The following is a 21,278-nucleotide window of genomic DNA, read 5'->3' on the forward strand; positions in this document are numbered from 1 at the left end:
GGAAGGCTAAACAAATAACTAATGCTACTAATCTTCCTAAACCATTTTATTTACTTTTGGCTCTGCTCTGGCTCATCATGGGCCTCCCTGGTGGCTCAGAAGGTAAAGTGTCTGCCTGCAACGTGGGAGACCTGGGTTTGATTCCCTGGAGAAGGAAATGGCAACCCACTTCAGTACTCTTGCCTGGAAAATTCCCTGGACGGAGGAGCCTGGTAAGCTACAGTCCATGGAATCGCAGAGTTGCACACGACTGAGCAACTTTCTCTTCTGGCTCATCATGGAGCATGCATTCACTGACTGTAAACACCTTTAAGATGCTAAGGGTTGTGCTCTCTTCAAAAATTAAGCTAAGAAGCTCTCCATCATACTTTGAATTTAAAGCACAAGAATAAGCTCTTCAAGAATTTTTAAAACTCACCCATAAATCTGAGTAGGCTGGATGCCTTTTTGTTTTGTGATACAGAGCTTTGCATAATTTTAAAGTCTTATCTATAGCTTCAGTTTTCTACTTTTTTTGAGTCCTTACTTTTTTTCCCTGAAAAGTGACTATTTCATTTTAGTGTTAATATTTATTGGCAGAATGAAGTTGTATAAAGTATTTTAATAATTTTTGAAATTCTCTTTTAAACTGTCAACTTTATTAGTGGCAATATTCCCTTTCTTGTTACAATTCCCTAATTCTGTCCATTTTATTGCTATTGCCAAAAACCAGTTTATTATTAGATTATGAGACTATTTATCATTTATAACTTTCACAATTTTCTTCTAAAAACCTATTTTCTTTTGTTGTTGTTTTATCTTTAGTAATTTCTTCTTCCTAATTTCAATTAGTTAATTTTGTTCATTTCTAAAATATTCAAATCAATGTTGGTTTACTTTTATTCTTGTTTAATAGTAAAATAACTTTGTTCTATAGCTTGGTCTGTATCTTACCATTTTAATATAGTTTTCCATTGTCATTACTGTCTAGTATGTAATTGCAATTTTACTGTCCTTTTAGACTCAAAGGTGATTTATACTTTAAACTTTAGAGTTTTTTAGCTCTGTTATTTTTTGAAGGGCTATCCTGTAGCTATTAATTCTTAGCTTTACTTCATTATACCATCTCTGCGTGTGTGTTAGTCGCTCAGTCGTGTCTGACTTTTTGCGACACCCATAGACTGTGACCCGCCAGGCTCCTCTGTCCATGGAAATCTCCAGGCAAGAATACTGGAATGGGTTGCCATTTCCTACTCCAGGGGATCTTCTCCACCAAGGGATCCAACTCAGGTCTCCTGCATTACAGGAGGATGCTTTACTGTCTGAGCTACTATACCATCTTTCAGTTCAGTTGCTCAGTCATGTCTGATTCTTTGCAACCTCATGAACTGCAGCACACCAGGCCTTCCTGTCCATCACCAACTCCTGGAGTTTACTCAAACTCATGTCCATTGAGTCGGTGATGCCATCCAACCATCTCATCCTCTGTCATCCCCTTCTCCTCCTGCCTTCAATCTTTCCCAGCATCAGGGTCTTTTCAAACGAGTCAGTTCTTTGCATCAGGTGCCAAAATATTGGAGTTTCAGCTTCAGCATCAGTCCTTCCAATGAATATTCAGGACTGATCTCCTTTAGGATGGACTGGTTAGATTTCCTTGTTGTCCAAGGGACTCTCAAGAGTCTTCTCCAACACCACAGTTCAAAAGCACCAATTCTTTGGCTCTCAGCTTTCTTTATAGTCCAACTCTCACATCCATTCATGACTACTGGAAAAACCATAGCTTTGTCTAGACAGAACTTTGTTGGCAAAGTAATGTCTCTGCTTCTTAATATGCTTTCTAGGTTGGTCATAACTTTCCTTCCAAGGAGCAAGCGTCTTTTCATTTTATGGCTGCAGTCACCATCTGCAGTAATTTTGGAGCCCCCAAAAATAAAGTCTGTCACTGTTTCCATTGTTTCCCCATCTATTTGCCACAAAGTGATGGAACCAGATGCCATGATCATAGTTTTCTGAATGCTGAGTTTTAAGCCAACTTTTTCGCTCTCCTCTTTCACTTTCGGCAATCTTGATTCCAGCTTGTGTTTCATCCATCCCAGCGTTTCTCATGATGTACTCTGCATATAAGTTAAATAAGTCAGGTGACAATATATAGCCTTGACGTACTCCTTTCCTGATTTGGTACCAGTCTGTTGTTTCATGTCCAGTTCTAACTGTTGCTTCTTGACCTGTATACAGATTTCTCAGGAGGCAGGTGAGGTGGTCTGGTATTTCCATCTCTTTCAGAATTTTCCACAGTTTGTTGTGATCCACACAGTCAAAGGCTTTGGCAGTCAATAAAGAGGAATTGAATGTTTTTACCATCTTTACTTACCCAAATTTAGCTCATCTTTCTAGGCTTAACATATATGCCATCTCCTTCAAGAAGTCTTTCTTATACCTTCTGTGTTCTCTCTCTTCTCTAAACGTGTACATGTATCTCTTTATATTTATGTCACAGTTTTATATATTAATACCTTCCCTCTTCCGTTACTGGACACCTAGTCTCTGGCTATTTCATTCCTTTTTGAGATTTGCAGTTTAGCTCAGTAGTTTGTGATTTTTCACAGCAAGATTCCATTCAATGCGACAAATCTTTACTGAGCAGAGGCATCAGACATTTACAACGCATCAGACATTGTTTTAGGCACTAGGAATAGTGTTAAATGAAGGATATAAGCCTTTTAAGATTAGTAGGAGAGATGAACAGGTAAAGATACTACATGTCCAAGTGAGCTTTAAGAGACTTCGTTTGGTGGTGAAGATAACATCATGAGTATAAGCAGCTTACAGCACTCGAAAATAAAGGACAAAAACGAACAAACCCGTTCAAAGGAAGAATAGGGGAGCAAATGGCCCTTTAGGTACAGCTTCAACCGTAAATAGCCTAATAATCCAACCCAGTGATTATCAAAATATAATCCACAGTATCTGCTTCAGAATCATTTGAAGTTTGTATAAAAAAATGCAGATTCACACCTACTAGAAATCAGAATGAGTGATATTTAAATCTGCGTTTTAAATACACTCCCCCAGGTACTCAAACCATCCAAAAATGTACAATACAGTAGAGTCAAGTTTCGCAGACACCGTTCGAAAGCCGCTCCCTCCTTCTAGCCGGAGGACAGCCTGCGGCATATCTCATCCCTTCCCTTTCCGCCGGGTCTCCGGACCCTGGGCCACACGCCACAGGCTTTCCGGTCAGAGGCATAGCTCAGCTACCTCCCACCTGAGTGCAGCGAACACTCAGCTTCTCAAAGGATTGGGGGTGGGCGGAAAGCAACAGGCCAATCTAAAGGGTGAGAGGCGTAGCAGGGGATGCCGGCAGGGAGATCTATTTGATTGACGTGAAATATGCCCAATGAGAGCAGAGGACAAGTGACGCTTTCGCCTCAATGGGCAGGACGTTAGCGATTTCAACCAATCCAGATCAGGAGTGTCTAGCTTTGTGGGAGGTTTTTGAGACCGCTGAGGGTCGTTGGCGTCTGTCGAACGGCCTGTGGAAGTCTTGCTGCTTTGGGTAGGGGGTTAAAATCGTTCTCGAGAGGAACGTCTCAGTCCGAAGACAAAATGAGTTTAGCTCTGAGGTCGGTAATGAGGAGGCGGCAAGTGCACTCTACACCTCGCAGCGGGCCCCAGGGCGGTTGTGTGTGGAAGGGAAGCAGCTGGAGGCCGAAGCGAGAAAGGGAATGCAGTTTGGGACGAGGGACGGGATCCTTGGTCAAAGTTCCCGGGCCCAGACCTCCTCCCCTTGGGGGCCCTGGTGAGCTCCGCACTTTAGCTGAGGCGGTCATTTCTGTCAGGGCACTGGCTTTAGACCGCCAAAAAGCCGGGCTGTGGTAGTCTTGAGGAGGCAGGGAAATATCGCGAGGTTTCAATGCGCGGTGTTTATGCGAGAAACCGGGAAACCAGGCCTTGGAGCATCCCTTAGTTCAGTGCCTTGTCCACGGCTCCCACGTCAGCCGACCTCCTGCTAACGTGCGTGCTCAGTCGTTTCAGTCGTGTCAGACTCTGCGACCCTATGGGCTGTAGCCCGCCAGGCTCCTCTGGGTGTGGGTTTCTCCAGGCAAGAGTACTGGAGAGGATTGCCCTGCCTTCCTCCAGGGGATCTTCCACACCTGCGTCTTCTGCATTGCAGGCATATTCTTTACCCACTGAGCCACCTGGGAAGCCCCCTACTAACATATTTACCCGTAAATTTTGGAAATAACGCAAAACCTCTGCTCTTTGTCCTGGGGCCCTGCAAAAGGGTATAATCAGAGGCTCCTTTTAGTGATTTTAGTTGGTAATCTCTTAGATTTCCTAAATTTTCTCATTTTACCTTTCATTCGTTTCCAGCCTCTAACTCACTGTTTGTTGCTCCCTCTCCCAACCACAGCTAGAAGTTTTACCGTAAAAGTGTTTATGTAGTTAAGCTTCAGTAAAAAGGAAGCGAGTTCTGAAGAGGGATAATCGTGGTAACCTTGAATGAGATCTACTGTCGGTGGGTTGTGAACTTTTGTCCGGTCAGAATCTTGGGAAGAGAATAACCCCCGGAGTTTGCAAGCTTGTGTGAATTCAGGTCTCTTGTGAAAGAAAGAGCTTTGTCATAACCTCATTTGGTCATTTCCTAGTCATCTCTTGCCTTTTTAGAGTAGATTTCAGAGAATAAAAGTCAACTGGTTTTTACATTTTTAAAGTTTATAGAATTCTTGTTTCAAAACTTGTACAAGTGTTGTAAGCCCCATTTGAAAATTTGGAACGCTTATATTGGCACCTCTTAAGGAATACATTTCTAGTTTTTAAAGTAAATTACTTTTTTTACTTTAAGTTTTTTCAGAGTTTGTGAGAAACTGTCTAAATGTATATGCTGAGATTTACAAGACAATTGACTCTTCACCTTATAAATAAAATACCACAAATATTAAGTACTTTTTTGGTGTTTTATATTCGTGGTATGCTTACGTTCATTATTTTGGCTGATTTGTTAATATCAATGGGAGAAATTACAAAAAAGTGCCAGTTTAAAATGTGTAGTCTAACAGTGCCAAAATAGCTTGTAAATTAATTGATGAATTAGACTTTTTTTGCAATACTATTGATAATTCTAAGCACTATAAAAGTAAACCTAATATATAGAGATCAATTGTGAATTGAATTCTTTTTTTTAAACAGTCTATATTGTAGAATGATGAGAATAAGTATGGGTGTTATGTTTTTTGTTGGGGTTTCTGACAGAACTTTCTTTTTCACACTTCTTGTTTCTTCCACAGTAATATTAGTGGGAATAAATACAAAGCTAGGAAGAAGGAAAAACTAGGTCCTCATTTCTTTTAATAACCTTTTAAAACTGTAAAACTTTTCAGTTTTAGGGAGGTATAAATTTAAAGCAGCTTAGTGGAATGAGCAGGGCTTTGACTCATGTTAGGAAATTTCTTTATGTTTTTACAAAATACTTTTTAGAAATTTAAAACATTATTCATTGGCTAATTTTTTGGTTGCATTTTTGGAATTTTATCATTTAGAAGCATATGACAATAGGATTAAGGTGGACTAAACAGACTTTCTTCTTATCATTTCATAGAAATGACCTTGTAGTAGACAAAACAAAGAGGAAAAAAAGAAGAGAACTCTCTGAAGAACAGAAACAAGAAATTAAAGATGCTTTTGAACTATTTGACACAGACAAAGATGAAGCAATAGATTATCATGAATTAAAGGTAATACACTTAAAATATATCTTTTCTATTAAAATGTTTTTCATTTTTGTCTGCTGATTAAAAATGCATTTCTAAATATTTTAATTGAACTGGTTTTGGAAATGTAAACCATTTTAAACATTTACTGTTAAGTGCTATAATATAGTTGAGTAGTACTTGTATCTTTTTAGAAACTCCCTTTCACATGGTAAAATGAATAATATTTTAAATGTAAAAATATATTCCTGTAGAGGGGCTTATTTTTCATTCACATAGTTAAAATATTTGAAACTGTAGGATTTAAACAGTTCTAACCATATTCCTCTTCCCATTGTGTGTTTTTTTCCTTTTTTTGTGACTCATTCATTTCTCAGATTGAGGCAGTGTTATTTGTTTTTTAATTTAAACATGTTAGTAACAGTCTCAACCTATTTTCTCTTATTCAAATGATATAAGTGGTGTCTGGTGTTGATGCAGTGCTAGTGGGGAAAAATATCAGTTTTAAGTTTTAGAATTTTTTATAAAGAATCAAGGGGAAATTGATGTTTAAGATAGTTTGGATCTTAAACTCAGCACAATGAGAGAGGTAGTATCCTTGTGGCTCTTTAGCTTACTTTTCCCTGTGTTTTAGTTACCTAGCTTTGATCAGTTCTTCCTTTATAATGGGCTTCCCTTGTGGCTCAGCTGGTAAAGAATCCGCCTGCAGTGCTGGAGATCTGGGTTTGATCCCTGTGTTGGAAATATCCCCCTGGAGAAGGAAAGGCTACTCACTCCAGTATTCTGGCCTAGAGAATGCCATGGACTGTATAGTCCATGGGATTGAAAAGAGTCGGACACGACTGAGCGACTTTGACTTCACTTCACTTTACTTCCTGTCTCTTCTATTTGTGGCCATTCTTATTATCTTGGTTTGTGGTTTTTTGTATCTGGAACTTCCTACATGGTTTCTCCATTTCCTGTACACTATCATTAGATTCATCTTTCTAAAATTCTTTCATCATGTTATTCATTGCTCATAAATGCTTAGTGGCTCCTCATTGTACACTAGATTGAGTTCAGATTTTTTTCATTTGCATTGAATGCCTCCCACACTTTTACTACCACATACTTTTCTCATTTGCTAACTGCTTTTTTTCCACCTGCTCTTTCCCCATTCAGGTAAGGTAAAGTGCTCTGTTCACTGTGTTCAAGCCTGTTGTGTATTTCTTTGTGTGTTTTAGTACTAGTCATTCTTTTCTAAATGCCCTTCTACTCCACTTCATCCAACTTGTATCTCTCCAGTAAGACTTCTTTAATAATAACATCTCTTCTTCTTTGTTACTATTAACTAGATCTTTTCTTTCTCTAAGTTTGGGATTGTGACTACTTGATAGCAGTAAGTAGTTGATAACTTACTTGATAACTAATCATGTTGAGTAATTCTTATTTTAATTTTTTAATCTCTTCTGTTGTATAACTTTTAATATTTATGCTATGCCTTTTTTAAAAATTTGGTTGTTAATCCTTTGAGAAAAAAATAACTTGTTAAAATTATCTGTGCAGTAAAGTCAATACATTGTACAATATATTCTATAAACACTCATTGATTAGTTTGTCATATTAAAAAAGGGATACATAAAAATGAAAAGAAATGCCATTTAATTTTATTAATGAAGAAAAACTGTCACTGTTATTTTAGAGACAAAACATGTGAAAGAATATGCTTTACTGATATGTTGTCATCTTTTAAGTTTTAAGAACTGAAGAATTGGAATTCACTTATTTTGTAAAAATTTTTTATAATTTGCTTTTCCCTTTTAATCCAAAAGGTGGCAATGAGAGCCTTGGGGTTTGATGTAAAAAAAGCCGATGTACTGAAGATTCTTAAAGATTATGACAGAGAAGCCACTGGGAAAATAACCTTTGAGGATTTCAATGAAGTTGGTGTGTATTTTTACAGTTTTGTAAACACTGTTTTACAAAAGTCTTTGTAATCAACAGTTGTTAGGAAATTATCTGGATACTATCAGTATTTCTAAAATTCTCTGGGTTATGGAATTTTGTCATTGAACATTGCTATATAATGTACATCTTATTTTTGGTGTTTTTTTTGGGGTGCTCTTTCTTTTTTGCTAATTTTCAAAGAAAAGATTTGTAGCTTCACTGTAAATGAGATTTATCATTTTGTCTTTTGCTTTGTTCTGAAGATTTTAACCAAGCAACTGTTGTGTTGCTTGTTACAGGAAGATGTCTTTCTACGTAATGGGTACCTATATTATGTGATAAAACTAAGAATGGTCGAGAAATTATTTTCTTAGAGGAAAAGATAAGATTTGGTGTATTTTTGTTTAGAAAATATTTCCCAAGACTATCCAAATATGTGATTTTCATTGGCACGGTGGGAGAAGAAGAAATTGGTAGCAGTATCTACCAAACTACCATATCTAAAGATATGGTATCTTTAGCCATGTATGAAGTACATGCCTTCAGGTTGACAAAGCATATGAGCAGGGCTGCATACTGTAGATGACCTTGAGCTCAATGAATAAAGTCATCTCTTTAAAGTCACTGGTGGGGAGAAGATTGTAGTAAGGGTGGCAGTTGCTAGACTGGGAGCAGAAGAAAACATTTTAGAACGACCAGCTGGGTCATAATCTAAGCATATTATTATTATTTTAAATGTCTATTCAAATCCTTTGTTCATTTTAAAAAATATTTAATTTATTTATTTGGTTGTGTTGGATCTTAGTTGTGGCATATTGGATTTTTCATTGTAGTACATAGACACTCTTATTGTGTCACTTGGGCTGAGTAGTCGCAGTGTGTGGGCTTTATGCTCTGCAGCCTATGGGATCTTAGTTCCTGGATCGAACGCATGTCCTCAGCATTGCAAGGAAGATTCTTAACCATGGGATCACCAGGGAAATCCTTCTAATATCCTAATACTTAGTTAGTAATAATATCCTAATAATCCTAAATAATAATATCCTAAATAATATCCTAAATAATAATAGTATCCTAATCCTAAATATTTAGTTAGTTTTTGATATTCTAAGAATCTAGGAAAATTCAGCTACACACAGACATATACAAAGAAACCTTTAAGTATTCAACAAGAAGTAATATGAGAAAGAAAAGGAATAGCAATTAGTATGTGTGGAAAAAAATAGATTTGCATCGTTAGTAATTTTTTTCAAATCTGAAAATTTGAACCCAAAGCGAGGAAGAGGGAAATTAAAGGAAAAAAATCTAGAAGACAAAAAAAGCACCACAGAGAAGATCTCCAATTAATAGATGATTATTTGGAAAGGAGCCTGTCCCTTTGGAGAGCATCTTCTTTTTTTTCTCTAATTTGTAGAATTTACTTGAGAAGAGGAATAGTGCCATTTCATTTTCCCAGTATTGAAGCTTTTGGGGTTTATGATTTTAGCAAAAGTTTTAACTGCTGCTACTGCTAAGTCACGTCAGTGGTGTCCAACTCTGTGTGACCCCATAGACGGCAGCCCACCCGTCTCCGTCCGTCCCTGGGATTCTCCAGGCAAGAACACTGGAGTGGGTTGCCATTTCCTTCTCCAATGCATGAAAGTGAAAAGTGAAAGGGAAGTCGCTCAGTCATGTCCAAATCTTAGTGACCCCATGGACTGCAGCCTACCGTCCATGGGATTTCCAGGCAAGAGTACTGGAGTGGGGTGCCATTGCCTTCTCCGAAAGTTTCAACTAGATTGTTTATAGAAACAAGGTTCAGGATACAATAGGAATGATACTACTAGGAAAGAGCTATACTTCAAATAAATTTGGTCCAGTGTAGTGGTTTAGCATGGACATTTTGGAATCAGATTGCCTGGGTTTAGATCCTGGTTTTGCCACCTGCTAGCTGTGTAACTTGGTCATTTTACTTCTCTCTGCCTCATTTTCAGCTATAAAATGGGAATGGTTGTACTATCTCATAGGGTTCTTAGGAATAAATAAGTTAAAAATATGTGAAGTGTTTAACAAAAGAGCCTTAGTATATAGTAAGTTCAATTGAAAGTGAAAGTTGGTAAGTTGTGTCTGACTCTTTGAGACCCTGTGGACTATCTAGTCCATGGAATTCTCCAGGCCAGGAGAGAACTAAGGAGGAGGTAGCCTTTTCCTTCTCTAGGGGATCTTCCCAACCCAGGGATCAAGCCCAGGTCTCCCGGGCACTGCAGACAGATTCTTTACCAGCTGAGCCAATTAAGTGTTTGTTATTACTTAAAAAATTAGTCTTTGTTTTAATGGCTTGAAAATGTGATATATGTGTATTATTGAAGCATAAAAAGTATTCTACTCCATGTATTTGTATTTTTCTCATTACCTTTTCCTGTGTATGTTGACGCTCAGTTGTGTCTTACTCTTTGTGACCCCATGTACTGTAGCCCGCTAGACTCCTCTGTCCAAGGGCTTCTCTTGGCAAGAATAGTGTAGTGGGGTGCCGTTTCCTCCTTCAGGGGATCTTCCCAACCCAGGGATTGAACTGGCGTCTCTTGTGTCTCCTGCATTGGCAGGCAAATTCTTTACCACTAGTGCCACCTGGTTGTAGGTTATTTTAAGCACTATATGAGTGAGAGTGAGTGAAGTCGCTCAGTCGTGTCCGACTCTGCGACCCCATGGACTGTAGCCCACCAGGCTCCTCCGTCCATGGGATTCTCCAGGCAAGAATACTGGACTGGGTTGCCATTTCCTTCTCCAGGGGATCTTCCTGACCCAGGGATCGAACTCAGGTCTCCCAGATTGCAGGCAGACGCTTTAACCTCTGAGCCACCAGGGAAGCCCTAAGCACTATATAATTGCCTCTAATAATTTTATAAAACACATTATTTCATCTTAAGTGGATACAGTTTTAAAATTTTGATTTTATTAGCAGCTGAAGCCAGAGTCCTATGTCATCTCTACCTTTCCTGATCCTCCATCTCTTCTGTGTTTCTAATAGAGCAGAAATACTGGGTTCCTTCTAGAATAAATGTTCATGAATAAACTTCACCCTGACTTTCAAAGATCAACCTTTTCACAGGCTCAGCACATACTTTAGCTATCCTCAGGCCACTTATTAAGAATATCAACTGTCAGATAAAATTTTATTACTGTTTGGGAATAGTTAAGAACCATGTTTTCTCTTCATTTTTTGATTATTTTAAAATAATGACTGACCACAGATGAATATATGTTTTATGTGCTGTGCTGTGCTTGGTTGCTCAGTCGTATCTGACTCTTTATGACACCATGGAGTATAGCCCGCCAGGCTCCTCTGTCTATGGGGATTCTCCAGGCAACCCACATGCCCTCCTCCAGGGGATCTTCCCACCCCAGGGATCGAACCCACTTTGGGACAAATTACTCTGAATCAGAATAGACCCAGGAATTGAATCCTGCAATGATTCCTGGGTTGAGAAGATCCGCTGGAGAAGGGATAAGCTACCCACTCCAATATTCTTGGGCTTCCCTTGTGGCTCAGCTGGTAAAGCATCTGCCTGCAATGTGGGAGATCTGGGTTCCATCCCTGGGCTGGAAAGATCCCCTGGAGAAGGGAAAGGCTACCCACTCCAGTCTTCTGGCCTGGAGAATTCCATGGTCTGTATAGCCCATGGGGTCTAAAAGAGTCGGATGCGACTTTCACTTCACTACGTCGTATTTACAACTATTTACATAGCATTTACATTGTATTAGATATTGTAAGTAGTCCAGAGATGTTTTAAAGTATACAGGGGTATGTGCATAGGTTATATGCAAATACTACCCATTCCAGATGTTGAAATCTGAGGAAAGTCCTGGAACCAGTCTCCCATGGATACCATAGAAACTGAGGGACAACTGTAATAGATTTTCTGTGCTGAGGGTGGTGAGAGTGAAAAGAAAAGGGATGTAGTTAAGAGTAAAAAAGTTAGTAACCTCAGTAATCTAGGATATGACTGCTTGGGTTTAAAGTTTTAATGTGATGTTTTCTAATTTGCTCTATTAAGTGATTTTTTAAAACATATTCAGTGTTTTTACTTAATTTTTTTTAGCAGATGATTTATATACCTCCCCAGCCCTTCCTTTAAGTTAGTCTTGACAATTTTCCATAATAAACTACTTAAAGAGAAACTTTGGTCAAGAATGGAATGAAGTCACAAAACAAAAAAACCCATGAAACAAAACTCAATCTCTGCTGCTTTTAAAAAGCCAACGCTTTCACTAGTTATACTCACACAAAACACAGAACAAGGTTTGCGCCGTGTGTGTCTTCAGTGTTTCCTGGCAGTGGCTCTCCTCCGATGCAAATGGTGGAGCTGCCCCACGCATCCTGCGTGGAAGTCTGCTCATCTTCATATTATCCGAAGGGTCCGGCTGGAAGATTCTAAGGTCTTAAAATCCCAAATGGTCATGCCTCTGTCAATGCCATTAGTGCAAAATTTGCAACAATCTTGGTTGTCCACCTCATAAATAGAGACTTGAGTGATGCTGTTCTGGTGCAGTGTCTCCAGGGCCGTGTTGCGGTCCTCAGTCACGGCCCGCTTGTCCATATTGTGTTGGATGCTCTGTTTGGGGATGTCCAGCTTGGTGACGAAGGTCAAGCAGCTGTGATTGTTCTTGTTAAAGAGCATGGGGCAGCAGTCATGGCCAGCAGCCACGATGCTATTCTCTGAGACAAACGACACACTCAGGAGGGGCAGGAACTCCACCTTTAGGGTTGAGACTTGCATGCTTTTTGAGGCGTTGGCAGTGGACACAGTGCTGTTGTGGCTGACCCAAGCCAGGCGGCTGCCGCTGGCCGAGAAGCTGAGCCCGTGTGCCCTGCCTCCATACTCTGACATCAGCTGACTGAAAGGCATTTTGCCACCCCAGGGCGTACTGGCTGGCTTCTCATCCACTTCTTTAATGTAGGTAGAAAGCACTCTTCATTGAAGTCACAGGATCCCACTGCCAGCAAAACGTTGTTGGGATGCCAGTCCAAGCTGAGGACCATGGAGCGGGTGGGCTTTTTAACGTGCTTGCTCACATACCAGTCATTTTCAGACTCGAAGTACCAAACAAAGATGAGTCATGCCCTGCTGCCCATGGCGAATCTGTTCTCACTTGATGAAAGTGGCTGCATGGTTAGTTCTCAGGATCACCAGGGTTAGCTTCCAGACACCATCTTTCTGACTCCAGATGTAGGTATTGCGGTGGGCCCCGCAAGTGATGGTATGGTCACCCTTGGGAGCCCAGTCGGGACCTGTGATGTGTCCATTGTGCTCCTTGAGTTCCTGAACTTTCACCCAGTGGCCCCCGTCCTTCTTATAGATGTGGACTTTGTGATTATTTGGGCTAAAGGCGCTTTGGGTATGATCCGTGTTCTAGGCATGAAAGGTGATTGGCTATAGTAAAAACTGATGCAGGGGTATTGTTCTTAGTGTTTTTGAAGCATAGAAAGCTGGGATCGGGGACCTCTGGACGGGCTTGGAGTATTGAATTCGTGGACTCTGGTCAGTGCATGCTCATAGACTCTGGTGGGCACGAGTAGAGGACCCTTAAGTGATTTTTACAATGTATAAGATCTAACTATTTTGAGTGAGTACATTTCTGATAGTATAATTAAGTCATTTGAAAATAGAGTTACATGGACAGAAATTTGTGAAATAGATTCAACCCACCTTTACTGCCTTTCTGTTGATTTATTTTCATTGAAAAAAATATATGTTATAATTCTACTTTGTAGAGCAAGAATAGAACATGAAGGCATGGAGGGGAGTCATCATGAAGTTAAAATGTGTTAGCTGTCCAGAATGATGGGTATTTATACTTCCAAAGAAAAGTTGCATTCTAAGGCAAAGTATTGATAAAAGATTCTATAGACACACAAGTCTGAAGTAACTAACACAATTAAAGCACCATTGGGATAGGAATTTATACATCTTGGAACCCCATCTGTTCCCCAGATCACCCTGTTGCTTCTTTAAGTACATTAATATTTTCAGCAAGCTGCTTTTTTGGTTCACCTGTCATGTAAATTATTTAATTGGTGAAGAAAATTTCTTAACACTTTTTTTTTTTCCTTGTCCTGCTTTTTTGTTGGGACTAAATTCAAAATAAGTTGAGTATGAGCCATAAAGTTAAGTGTGGTATTTTATTTTGGTGTTATGGCTGTATATATGCCAACTCCTTTTTAACTGAATATTTATGAGCTTTGATGATTTGCATACTTAGAGTAATATACTTCAATTAGTTACTTGGAAGACTTTTGTATAAAATTAATGGATAAAAGAAAATTATTGTAGAGGAAAAAAAGAAAATTATTGAATATATGTGTAGATGATTTAACATTATCTTGAATAGGTGCTTATTCTAAAGCTCATTCAACCATATATGATGCAGACAGCAGCATAGCAACAGTTTGTGGGGGACTTGAATTGTATTTTTCTTTTGGGTGCATTAAATATTCCAGTGTTTTCCGTCTGTAAGCCTTTGCAAATTTTTAATGATTCTGTAAACCTCACAGGATGGAGTTATTTTTAATGGCACAGTGAAAATCATAAATGGCTCTTGTTGTAGTGGTAGATTAACATGTAGAATTACTTCAAAGATTTTTACTTTGATATTTTCAGAATTTTATCTAATAACTTAAAAAGTTTTATACCACATATTAAAAAGTTTTGTTGTTGTGGCTATTGATTAAAGACTGTGGTTTTATGAAAATATTAAGCTCACTCTTATTATATATTGTTAAATTTAATATATTAAATAATTGTTACTATTGAGGCCTGAAATTGCTCACATTTAATTTTAATTTAGCTGTCTGATAGTTACTATCTTGCTGAACAGAATGGATTTGACTTTAGAGAGATCTCCTTTCCAGACTTTTTTATTCTTACTACAATCAGATTCTATCCTTTTAGGAACTTCTTTTGAGAAACCAAGGGGTTCTTCTAAGTTATGAAGATACGAGCAGAATTTTCATATACTATCTGAAATTGTGTCTTTATTAATGGTGACAGTTAATTTTGTAAATTTGTTAGGGAAATTTGTTTTTAAGTTGTGTTAAATTTGGAGAACAATCAGTATTACTATTAAGTTTAGCCAGCAAACAATTTTTAGTTGGTTTTGATTGTTCTGTTGGTATGTCATCTCTACAACTAGGTTACGAACTCCCAGACTTGTGTGCTTGATATCAGTGGAACCTAGTACAGTTCTTAATAGTAGACCTTAAATAAATATGGTATAAATATAGTTTTCAAAAATTTGCTTCCGTGTAATATAATTATGCTTACTCTTAAAATAGAATATTATTGTTTAGTCACAAGTTGTGTTTGACTCTTTTGCGACCCCATGGACTGTAATGTACCAGGCTCCATTGTCTACAGGATTTCCCAGGCAAGAATACTGTAGTGGGTTGCCATTTCCTTCACTGAGGATCTTCCTGGCCCAGGCTTCGAACCCATGTCTTCTGCTTGTCAGGCAGATCCTTTACCATTGAGCCACGTGGGAAGCCATATAATAGGATAAATTGTAGATAATGTGAAGGTTAAATTCTAAAATATGGATTTGGCTTTTCTGATTTTAGGTTTTATCTCAGGGATTTTGTACTTTGGTTTGGCGTTTTTATTGCCAAACTACTTTCACAGTTTTAATTCTCATCTGATAATTAGTTGATTTTACAAATGAATGCCTTTGTGACTGTGAAGGTTTACTTTTCATCTCTCTTTAACTATAGTGACAGACTGGATATTGGAAAGAGATCCACATGAAGAAATACTGAAGGCATTTAAACTATTTGATGATGATGATTCTGGTAAAATAAGCTTGAGGAATTTGCGACGTGTTGCCAGAGAATTGGGTGAAAACATGAGTGATGAAGAACTTCGGGCTATGATAGAAGAATTTGATAAAGATGGTGATGGAGAAAGTAAGTTTTGAGTAAAACATATATTCCAAATATTCCTACTTGTACACATAAGTAATTTTTTTTTAAACCAAATGATTTTCAAGACCCTTTGCAAACTGTCCCTTTATTTAGTGTAAATGTTGTTCATTCTGTAATGGGCTTTTTGCATAAGTATCACACATACTTGGCTTGAAATGAAGCAGATCTTTAAAACTAACTGTACAGGTTATAATATGAGGTTCCACACTTCAAGAAAGTATTGAAGTGTGGAACCTCATATTATATTTCTTTGAGGGTGAAATATCTCCAAAATTTCAGCCTCTCAGTAAATTTCATCCTTTAATGCTTTCTTTCTCAACCTTTATGCATGTCTTAAGTTTGAGTCTTCCCTTCAAATATTTTGAAGTTTTATTTCTTTATTTACTGCTGCTGTCCTAATTCAGGCCCTAATTTCTTTGTTGGAATTTTATAATATCATAGCTTCGTTCATTATTTCCTTGAATGCCTGCTGGTACACAGTTCTGTGTGCTGACCAGTGCTGCCCAATAAGAGGCTGATGTTGTCCCTGCTCTTGCTGACTTAGAGTCTCTTGTAGCCTCCTAATTGCCTCCTCTATGCCTCTAAGCCTCTGTTTTCATCCTAATATCATTCTTTTCCTAAAATGCAAGTTTGGTGATGTCATTTTCATATTCAGACACTTATGATTCTTTAGTGCCTATATGAGATCTGTCCTACAACAGCTATCTCGTTTTATTTTCCACTGTATTCTTCCTCTTTTTACTCTAACCCTCACTACTTATATAGTATACATACTTTGACAGAATATATTCCATCCTGTCCTTTTATGCTGTGCCTTTCATCATGCTGTTCTTTAATCTAATTGCCAGGTTCTGTCTGCGAAAATGTTAGTCGTTATCTCAGGTTCATCTTAAACTCCCCAAAGCCTCCCTCATTGATCTCTATTTGTAAATGATGAGATTTCCATTGAGGGCCCATTTAGCGAAACAATCTTTTTTGACCTTTTATACATTGCCTTCTGTTAGTTATATACATATGTGTCTTTTCAATTGTATTGTGAGCCACTGAAGAGCAGTATGGAATCATACAGTGCAAAAAGCCTGAGGCTTTGGAATCATACAGGCCTGGATTTGAATTGAATCTCTACCACTTACTTAGTAGCTCTGTAATTTTGTGCAGGTTGTTACATTTCTGAGTCTCAGTTTTCCTATTTACAAAAATCAACTTTAATACCTTTCAAGGTGGTTATGATTATGAAATGGAGATAATTGAACATGCCTAGCATTAAGTGTAAACTTGTTTTCCTTTTTTTTTTCTTTTTCATGTTTATATTCTCCTGCGTTTTCTTGAACGTGATGAGTACTGTGATGTTTATAGACTTAAGTAGTGAGCAGGAGTGTGTGTTACAGTAGATATATGTTGCTATAGTACCAACTATTCATTTTTACATGAATATATATATTTATATGTATATACGTATATTTATATAACCTTGGAAATACTGGGATGCTTCAATAAGGAGGTAAGATAGTAGCAACTGGTTATCAACACAGATTTGTAGATTGTTAGAATTGTGCATTATTATGCTTTCCCATTATATTTATGTGACTATTACTGAGCATTATACAACTTTTCTGGGGCTTTCCGGTTAGCTCAGCGGTAAAGAATCTGCCTGCAATGCAGGAGGCTTGGGTTTGATCCTTGGGTCGGAAAGATCCTCTGGAGGAGGGGATGGCAACTCACTTCAGTATTCTTGCCTGGAGAATCCCATGGTCAGAGAGGCCTGGTGGGCTACAGTCTATAGGGTCGCAAAGAGTTGGACACTACTGAAGTGACTTAGCATACATGCATACAACTTTTCTATTTTTAGTACTAGCTCTTTGAAGAGAATCAACATAATTAGTTATATTTTAAAACAGAGATGATTGAAACTTGAGAAAATTTAAATGACTTCTTAAGCTCTAACTCTAATATTTGGATTTATAATCCACTGCCTTCATAGTTAAAAAATGTTTGTGTCTTCCCTAGCTGTTGATTATTACTCTGAGTTAGCTTTAAATGCGGAGAAGGCAATGGCACCCCACTCCAGTACTCTTGCCTGGAAAATCCCATGGATGGAGGAGCCTGGTAGGCTGCAGTCCATGGGGTCGCTAAGAGTTGGACATGACTGAGCGACTTCACTTTCCCTTTTCAGTTTCATGCATTGGAGAAGGAAATGGCAACCCACTCCAGTGTTCTTGCCTGGAGAATCCCAGGGACGGGGGAGCCTGGTGGGCTGCCGTCTCTGGGGTCGAACAGAGTCGGACACGACTGAAGCGACTTAGCAGCAGCAGCAGCGGCAGCAGCTTTAAATGAGTTCCTTTATGTAACATACTGTCTTCAGTGGTAGAGAGAATCTTGGTATATCTGTTTCATACTCCTGCTACTAATGTGTCAAAAGACCAGAGGTATTATACAGTATTATACGGGTAAAACAGTTTGTTTTACCTGTACTAGGTACAGGATTGCTTCTCTAAATAAAGCTGTGGTAATGATATAGAAAGACTCCTTCCCAAGATATATAAACTAAAACACAATAAATCTTTTTGAAAAACAGTAGCAACATTAAAAAACTCCAAGTGGACCATCTTCTAAATAATTATGAATGTTAACATTTGAAGTGAAGTGAAGTTGGTCAGTCATGTCTGACTCTTTACGACCTTATAGACTGTAGCCCGCCAGGCTCCTCCGTCAATGGGATTTTTCCAGGCAAGAATACTGGAGTGGGTTGCCATTTTTTTCTCCAGGGGATCTTCCCAACCCAGGGATCAAACCTGGGTCTCCTACATTGCAGACAGACTCTTTACCATCTGAACCATCAGGAAATCCCTTTAACATTTATTTAGTACTTAATATATTTTATATTCTGTGCTTATAATGTTACCTTGTGGATTATGTCACTTAATTTTCATAATAGCTTTTGTGAAGTAAATACATTGTTTTACATATTTATGCTTAGGATAGATGAATATATAGATGGGGAAACTAAAGCTCTGAGAGTTTAATAACCTATTCAAGGTTATCACAACACAGCAGAGTGAGATTTAAACTCAAATCTCCATAATGACAAAGAATATGCTTTTAACCATAATACTGTATTGCCTCTTATGCTATAAAGTAAAATATTAGTTTTCTATGTTTATAGAGTTTTTTAAGTTACATATTATTATAGGAAGCAATGTGTTAGTAAAGTATTCAACTGGCACTTCAGATGTTAAAATTTGTTATTTCCCCTCTGAAGCCAGATAGTCTCTAAGGTAATTAATCTACTTAATTTCCCTGAAATTTTTTAATTTTAATAAAATGTAATAAGATTTACCCTATAAAATGACTGATGAAAATTTTGTTTGAAAAGGTAGTGTACAAAAAAATGAAGTGGCATATTTGTTTGATTCAATATATAGTTTATCAAATGCTTATTTTAAGGTAGGCATTATGTTAGAATTATTAAATAAAGGAACTTGATATAAGATAGGATTGATAGAGAAGGTTATAAAACCAAATGTATGAAGGCATCACCGATCCTCCTAATTGTCTGAAAGTCTTACTGATAACAAAGTGAAGTGAAATGAAGTTGCTCAGTGTGTGAAGTGAAGTTAAGTCGCTCAGTTGTGTCCAATTCTTTGTGACCCCATGGACTGTAGCCTGCCAGGTTCCTCTGTCCATGGAACTCAACAGGCAAGAATACTAGAGTGGGTTGCCATGTCCTTTTCCAGGGGATCTTCCCAACTCAGGAATGGAACCCAGGTTTGTCCTGCAGACAGATTCTTTACTGTCTGAGCCAGCTTTTAAGTTTACTTTTTTGGACTTAAACATTTTGTTTTTAGATATGGAATTATGGAATAGTTTAAAATACTTTTGAAATGCTCCAGTGTTTTGTTTTAGAACTCCATGATGCTTGATTTGAAATTTGAGTATTGAGATTTTACAAATTGAGAGAAAAAGTTTGAAGTTAAGTTTTCTTTCTTAAAGTAAGAAAACATAAGTACTTTTCAGATTTTGAATATTTTAATTATGGCTCTGTTATGCTGTTAAAATGATGTTAGTCAAATCATTCTAAGGCCACTTTCCTTGTGTTGTTTTCCTTAAAAATATACTCTTATTTGCTGTTTTGGTCTAGATGCCTGATTCTAGATTTTTCTAAATCAGGGGTTCTTAAAAGAAGGTGCATATCGATGAAATTGTTCAAAGTTTTAATATATTTTGATTGTTTTATAACTAGAGAGGGAAAGGGGTAATAGCTGTCATAAGATACTGAAGCGTATTCCTTGAACTGCAAAGGTGAAAAATCAATACTGCAGTTTATAAAATCATTGAAAGTATTTTGAGTTTTGTATTATAGGTTTTGTATTCTGTTCCACTGTCTGTCATACTGTGTTGTAGATGTTTAATATTGAATGCATGAATTGGTTGTTCTTTCTCAGGTTCTGAGCAACTCATTCTTCTTAATTCCTTATAGCTTTTTTTTGCACTGTTTTTTCTTTAACTATGTTTCAGTTTTGTTTTCTTTTAAACAGAGGCTTTTATGTCTGTAAAAGTTCCAAAAACAAGTTGACATTTTTTCTATTTTCATCCTTCATAATTCTAATTTACATGTATGATATATTTAAGCTTATTTATTCAGAAAGTGTTTGTTAAATGAACTAGTGGAATAAAGATTATCAAGAGAGCTTAACCATCTAAGAAATTTAAAATAACAAGCTTTTAAAACTATTTTATTGTGTGTATAAATGATTATGATGGGTTTTTTGTAACTTGGATACTTTAGTTAATATTATAGAATATTTATGTTTATTATATTTTATATATTTTTGTATTCATGAAATTCAATTTAATGTATTCAATTTGCTACAAAGAAGTAAAAGCAAAATACTATGTCTTGGTTTATTAAGAATTTTGTATAATATAAAATTTAAAAATACTTAGTGTAAAATAGTAAAAGTGTTCTCTGAAAAAAATTTGTATTTCTGACTTACATTTTCTTTCTTATCACAGTAAATCAAGAGGAATTCATTGCTATTATGACTGGTGACATTTAAAGAATTACAAGGATAAACACTAAGAATGTTGCAGTTGTCATCTTATATTCTATTTTTGTGCCTGGAGCTGTGTTTAAAAAAAAAAAATCTTAGTTTGTTTTTCCGAAAGGACCAAAAATAAGCATCTTATGTATTCATATTTTACTACTGTTAAGTTTCTTTATATGAATAGTATTGTTAGTACTCTAATAGTTTAGCTTTGTATTTTATAGTATAGCTTTTATATATAAAGTTAAAACGTTGAATCATGTGGTACACATTTTTTGAAGGTTTTTTATTTAGCATTCGTAGTCACTTTTGTTTTGGTGCATATGTTTTTCAGACTTTCTTTAATAAAATGTTTATTTTTTAGTGTATTAAAATTTGGTACATTTTGTTTTATTTTGATTCAAAATGTCTGTTAACTCTCAAGAGTATCTTTCTTAAATCTTTTCTCTTTACACTATTGGTTTCAGAAACAAAAATTGACATACAGATTTTAATATAATAGTACATTTTTCATTACAAGTTTGATATTTGATGTTTCAGTACAAAATGATGACTCAATATAGGCATAATTCCTTTTTCATGAGTCTTTCACTTTGGAGGGAAAAAGTATTGTGCATATAGATTCATTTATCCTCATGTATTATGTTCCATAATACTTTTGGT

The 21,278-nt window shown here is 37.0% G+C and overlaps 1 protein-coding gene and 1 pseudogene across 1 annotated transcript; one reads left to right on the forward strand and one right to left on the reverse strand.

The window, feature by feature from the left end:
• Positions 1-3,451: 3,451 nt before the first annotated feature.
• CETN3 (centrin 3) lies at positions 3,452-20,989 on the forward strand. The gene is made up of 5 exons (XM_027545626.1): positions 3,452-3,602; positions 5,579-5,714; positions 7,502-7,616; positions 15,361-15,552; positions 20,584-20,989. The coding sequence occupies exons 1-5, from the start codon at positions 3,586-3,588 to the stop codon at positions 20,625-20,627; spliced, it is 504 nt and encodes a 167-aa protein (XP_027401427.1). The 5' UTR covers positions 3,452-3,585; the 3' UTR covers positions 20,628-20,989.
• Positions 11,284-15,344, reverse strand: LOC113896680 (annotated as a pseudogene).
• Positions 20,990-21,278: the final 289 nt, after the last annotated feature.

The sequence above is a fragment of the Bos indicus x Bos taurus genome, chromosome 7, assembly GCF_003369695.1.
Source record: "Bos indicus x Bos taurus breed Angus x Brahman F1 hybrid chromosome 7, Bos_hybrid_MaternalHap_v2.0, whole genome shotgun sequence".
In the NCBI taxonomy this organism is placed as follows: Eukaryota; Metazoa; Chordata; class Mammalia; order Artiodactyla; family Bovidae; genus Bos; species Bos indicus x Bos taurus.